Consider the following 6,492-nt stretch of genomic DNA (forward strand, 5'->3'; position numbering starts at 1 on the left):
TGATGTCAAATTAAACCACACTGATTAAACTAAATCAGAATTATTATACCTAGATATATTAACAAATCCTTTCCCTGAAGGTATCTAATGACTGGTTGGATGATTAACTCAACACAGCTGCCAGACACTAGCCTTTGAATTCATTCAGTTGCTTCTTGTGAAATAACAAAGCAGATTGTCTCAATTTCTAAAACACTTACACATGTCTAAACACAGTGACAGAAATCTGAGGATACATTCTTAATGCATCCAACATTACACATTGCTCTGCAATCCATCTTTTCATTGATTAAGAATGATTACTTTCATTTTGATGCCAGTCTGCAAATTGCCCTGCAAACACTTCTTGTTAACTGGTTTTCCAAGGGTCTTTTAATAACTACCTCGAAAAATTATAGGTTGTGAAACAGTCCTCCTGCAAACCTACAGAAATTAAATATCAGGGTTAGGATCGTATTTTTTTTTCTCAAGCGACACATATGTACTTTTGATTCAATCCTCACCACAACGTACTCTGGCAAGTAAACCAGGGATATGATTTAAAAGTTTGACTCCACCTCTTGTCCTTCCCAACAAAAAGGTAGCATGGGGTTGGACTGGTCTTGGAATAGATGTAGATCATCCAGCCTCTTGAGGCATTTTCACCATTCAGTTACATCGCGACTGATCTGCATCTCAACTCCTTTTATCTATCTTGGCAAAGAATTCCCGATTTTCTCATAACTGCCTGGAAAACAATGAACTTGAATGAAAGCCTTTGATAGACACCCTAATGTTCCATCTTGAATATAATATTGGACCCTAAGTAAATTATTTTACTTACTTGGCAGAATTAGGATCAAAGTACGCACATAATATGAATACAGCACAGATTTGCGTTGTGGAGACTTTAACGTCCTCTTCCTTAGTTAATCCCACTCACCTAATTGCTTACTGTAACCCAGTAAATCTCTTCTGTGTAGCATTCAGGTGCCTATTCTATTAATTTAAGGACATGAACAAATCTGTCTGAATCACATTGTCCGCAGTGCATTCCAGGATATAGTCATTCACTGAATAAAAATAAAGTTTTCCTACATCACACTTGTTTTTTTTTCTGCCAATCACTTTAAATTAGCATTTTCTCCTTTTCAAGCAAACAACTTTGCCCTACCAAAGTTGTTAAGGCGACTCATGATTTTGAACGTCTTATGAAATTTCTCCTCAAAATTCCCTTTCCAAAAAGGAGAACACCTCTGGCTTCTCCAATCTATCCATGTAACTGAAGTCCCTCATCTCTGGAACCATTCTCAAATTTGTTCTGCACCCTTTCTAACACCTCACATCCTAGAATACGATGGCAAGATTGAACATAATACTCAAGCTGAGGCCAAAGCAGTGTTCTAAAGCTTAATCATAACTTATGTACTCTTAACCTGTATTAATAAAGCTCAGGACTCAATACGACTTTCTGACTATTTTCTCAATGTGCCCTGACACCTTCAAAGATTTGTGCACATTTACGCCGAGGTTCTGCTTCTCCTGCATCCGTTTCAGAATTGTAGGCTGTAGTTTATAATGTCACTCCATGTTCTTCCTACCAAATGCATCATTGCACGATTCTGTGTTAAATGGTATTTGCCACAAGTCTGCCCATTCCACCAGTTTAACGTTTTCCTGAAGACTATCACTAACTTCCTTGTCTTGTGTCACCTGCAATTTTTAAGATACAACATAAAAAAAAAGAATCTACTTTACTCCCTTATTGTAATTTCTAAAAAAGATATTCAACTTCCAAGATGCCACTGTCCTAATACTGAACAACAAGTGATCTCTGCCAAAGACTTCATTATTTTCCTGACGGACAAGATGCATTCAGATTGCGATGGAATCAGTTATTTGCAGAAGATCTGGAATGTGAATGACTTATATCAATTTATAAATCACATAATACATTTCAAACCTAAAACACAAATAATTTGCATAAGTATTTGCACACTATCACACTTATATTCTGCACCATTCATTCACTGCTGTTCTACTATTCTTTGTCTATACTAATTCCTCATTCAGGCACTTCTTAAAACCCACAGCTGGCAGATTGTGGTTAACAGTTTTTCGTGAATACCTTCACTGCGTGTGAAATGTTTTGCACACATAACTACAAATTTTTTTTAAAAGTGTCAAGAAGATTGCATTGAACAACTGAGTCATGTTCAACAAATCATTGCTATGGGCAAGTAAGAATATGCTAGCCCATAGCCTGCCAGTATAAACAAATCAACTTCATGACAGGGGTTTTTAAACATTAAATACTGAGGATATCATAGTAATGTTTAAAGTTAATAATTGGTACAAATCAGCCAAGTCATCCAAAGAGAATCAATCATTAACACATGAAGAGTTTTAGCTAGAAGGGAGTTATCCTAACTGTTGTCAGGACCACTTGCTTTACTCAACCATAACCAATGGAAATAAAGATCTTCAGAAACACAAAAACATCAAACTCCATTGACCAAATCATCTTAGATTCTTGTTGCTTATAAACATTGCTGTACATTTTTTATTTTAAAAAAGTCTAATTACAGAACCATTTGTGAAGACAGCAATATTTTTTAAGACTTTGACAAATGTTGAATGTTCAAAAATGTTTTTCGAACATGACAACATTGACAATGCAGGTCATTCCCTGGACCAAGAAATATGACATGAGCTATTTCAAATAATGATCCGCTTAAAATCATATGCACTAAGCTGTTCCTGCTCAGATCAGATACTATATGGCATAATGTGTTTTAGATGGAAATAATGAGAGTTGGAACCTAAGATTTAGTTGAATTATAATTTTATATCCAATGACTTATCTCCATATTGGGTTAGACAATTGCTTTAAATGGAGGAATTTTAGGGTTGCTGCTCTAAAGTCACAGGTGTTTTGAGTTATTCAAAAAGAAACTTTAGCTGCACGTGAACTATTCTGCATCTTACCAGGATTTGCACTTGCCACCATATACAATTTTGACCAAGTTTCAGCACTCAAGTGAAATCAATGAAGTACAATATTCAGAGTTATTGCTGGTTCACTCAATAATTAACTACAGAAAAAAAATCATGAACTCATAATTAAAGACAATTAAAACTGGGAATAGCACTCACTCTAACCAGCTTTCTAATGAAGCTGACAGCGTGAACAAGCTTTTCCTCAGCAGGGTCACAATTATATACTAAATAACACTATAAAGTGGCTCTGCCAGATCACAATAGATCTATAATAGGGAACAGAATAACATTATTGGTGTAATAAAAGCATTTTAGATTTACTAAACTCTAGAGGAGCTCACCATATTCTTTACCAAATGAAGTACTAACCATTAGTACGAGTGATGTAGTTATAAACAACAACAAAGATCAACAGTGCCATGATGACTGTATTAGAAAGGAACTTGTTATATTGATTACGAGAACAGCTTTGTGTCTGCCATGTGAGTAACTTGAAACAATACTTGCTTTGACAGTACAAAAGGATTAGTCTTCTGACACACAGTACAAGAGAATCAAGAGATAATGCTTCCACGGGATGCATGAATGTAGAAAGAGAGAGATAAACAAAACTTTCTCACAGTTATTACCCAATAATTAGGTGTGTTTTCTCTTAAGCATATAACAGTGAATGATGGAGCAATATGTTCAGAGATAGTAAAAGCAACTAGTAAACAAGTAAAGTCAAATCCGGGTGCAGCACTGAGATAGTGAAAGTATGTTATCAGCACAATGGAAGTGTACATTCAATAGCATTAAATCATGTTAAATGCAACAGAGTTTTAAACTTTTAGTTGATAAAATGTTCTACGCCACTTGAATCTGCAAAACTCACTGCAGATTCTGCATCTGCCTAAAGCACAGTGGAGTGTAGTAATTTGGAGAAAGGTTTATTCCAATGATTCTGGTTAAGATTTAAATGAAATTGTGCAAATGAACAGATGAACATCAAATAATAACTCATTCTGTTTTAGGCTTTGTTCAGTTAGTGTTCACAGACAAAATGGCAAAGCTAATAAAACCAGCAGTTAAACATTCATAATAAACTGGTTAATTTTAGGTTGAATCTTCAAATAAATGTACTTAAAATGAATGTTCTGTTCATGTTCAGTATGTGTTCACAAATGTTTGTATAAAATATTGCAAACAGCGGTGTTGTAATCTTTTGGACTTTCTTTTCTTTGGAAGGTGGTTAGCAATCAGACTTTTGCCTCACTGATTATGCTGCCAATCCCATCAATGATTCTATTGATTTCAGAAATTTAAAAAAGGTGAATAATGATTATGCCACTTGGAATTAGTTTCTGATGAAAGCATAAAGACAAAAACAAGCTAGTCACTTAAATAAATAAAACATTACAGTCAAGAGTATATACAGGAACTAATCTAATACTAGATAATTCAATAACCCTTGCCCCTTACAAAGTATTAAGAGTAAATAATGAGACAATGAAGATAAATAAAGATTTTCACCTTGTTGTAGCTGTAGTAGCCCAAGCATTGGGAGAGGTCCAGGTTGGAAGGATCTCCAGGAATAGTGTTGCCAGCAGCAGCTGGATAAAAACGTACATCCATGGTGGTTTTTTTTAATAAACTATTACAACCCTTTAGTAATGAATCACTGAGTATTATGGGGTTCTTTACATCCACTTAGTGCTAACTCAATTGGGGATAAGCAATGCACAGAAGTAACCCTGGGGATTGTGTAGTTTAAATCTCGTTTAAAAAAGGTAGAGGTACATGTATTTCCTGTGTTCCTTAGTTCTGTGTTTAACTGGCCAGTGCTGAGCCTCTGTATTTGCCCATGCATTCAACAGCAGCTGTTGTACACAAAGAAGCCACGCGACCAGCACTGATAAGCTGATGCTTTCCAGCTTCACCCACTGCCGATTCTGATCTGGGGTGCTGATAAGAACTGGAACAGCAACTGGGTCCTTGGTAGGAGACGAAGGAGGGTCCAAGCTTTCCTTCCTGTTAACTCTTAAAACAGTACTTCCAGCCGTCCATATCTACTCACGCACACGCAGCCAGCTGGGCTGGCAAGATTAAAGAGCAGTCCTTGTAGAATTTAAAGCCAGGGGTTACTAACAGGAGTCCAAGTCTTCCACCCAACGGTCACAGCTTGTACTCTAAAGCGCTGAAGAGCTCTGAGGCTGCTAGTGGTACAGTGCTCCCTGAGAATAATGAATAAGTAAATCCTCTGAAAGGCAGCACAGAAAGCTTCAGAATGAGCCACTCCCAGTCTTACTCACCACTCCCACTCAGTGCAGCTGCCACTATACACACACACACACAGGTTCAGTGTACACCTAGCAAAGATTACTTTGTATCCCCCCAGTCCATAGTAAACTAGTTTACTCGTGGACTGATTCACTGTCTTCCTCACTCACATTTGCCATTCCAGCCCCAGTTCCAAGTTCAGGCCAATCGGAACCCCGTTTTGGAATCCAAACGACCGCAAACGATGACAGAAATACAGAGGGACACTTTCACATGTTGTAAATCACAACCACAATAACTTTATTTAATCACTTGTGAGCAAATGTAAAGATGAACCAGCCCGTGTCGACCCCTTGACACCTTGTGGATGGGGGGCTGATTCCCGGGCGGACTCAGGGATGTGTACAAGAAAGCTGCAAAAACCGAGTGCAAGAACAATCAACCCCCCCCCCCAAAAAAACAGTACAAAACAGAGGACCGCGGATGAGAATCCGCAAGAAAAAAAACAGACGTTGCTGGAATAACTCAGCAAGTCTGGCAGCATCTCCGAGAGAAAACAGATAACGTTTCGAGACCTGTGACCCTTCTTCAGAAGCTAGAATCAGTCCTTACCGAATTAAATTAAAGAAAGATTCTAATCACAGTTACCTCCACTTCCCCCAGTTGACTTGATCTTTTAAAGATTACCATTACCGTTTGGCACTATGTGTTATTCTACTTTACTACTTGGTCATTTCACAATTCCTTTCCAAAGAATGACTTCACCAACAATGGCTGGCCACCATTGATGCCTTTCCCTAATTAAAACTGATATATATCAGACCTGGAACCTGCTACATGCTCTCTCCTTGCAATTCCAATAGCCCAAGTGTTACTATTCCATTTCAGATCCCTGCAATTAAGGAGGTCCAAATGAAAACAAATAACTCCTCATTGCCCCTCAGAAAGTGACCTTGCAGAATGATTACTGTATACTTCACCCCATGGCCAATGAGAAGGAATCACCTCCAGCTTCTGAGTAGATCTGGCAAAAGCTGAACTGTCAAACTAGTTTGTGCAATTTGTATCTTTATTAGATAAGAAAAGAAAAGCCTCTCATACAATACATACTGAATCAAATGTTCCCTACTAAAAACCTCAAAACCCCTCGTCTCTCCCTCTTTCACGCTCTCTATTGGATGGTATTAGGCTGTGGAGAAAATGCTTCACTTAAACGTCTCTTCACATAGTGAACATTAACTCCTGTTGCAACAT

The 6,492-nt window shown here is 37.6% G+C and overlaps 1 protein-coding gene across 4 annotated transcripts in view; it reads right to left on the reverse strand.

Moving 5' to 3' along the window:
• Positions 1–5,306, reverse strand: part of tox3 (TOX high mobility group box family member 3) — a 112,302-nt gene extending 106,996 nt beyond the window's left edge. For 2 of the 4 annotated variants that reach the window (XM_043706971.1, XM_043706973.1), the window contains exon 1: positions 4,492–5,301. In XM_043706971.1, the coding sequence (XP_043562906.1) occupies positions 4,492–4,593 (102 nt within the window). In that variant the 5' untranslated portion in view covers positions 4,594–5,301. Of the gene's footprint in view, positions 1–4,491 lie in introns of all 4 variants that reach the window. The other 2 variants (XM_043706970.1, XM_043706972.1) reach the window with 2 other exon arrangements.
• Positions 5,307–6,492: the final 1,186 nt, after the last annotated feature.

This window comes from Chiloscyllium plagiosum, chromosome 17, assembly GCF_004010195.1.
Source record: "Chiloscyllium plagiosum isolate BGI_BamShark_2017 chromosome 17, ASM401019v2, whole genome shotgun sequence".
In the NCBI taxonomy this organism is placed as follows: Eukaryota; Metazoa; Chordata; class Chondrichthyes; order Orectolobiformes; family Hemiscylliidae; genus Chiloscyllium; species Chiloscyllium plagiosum.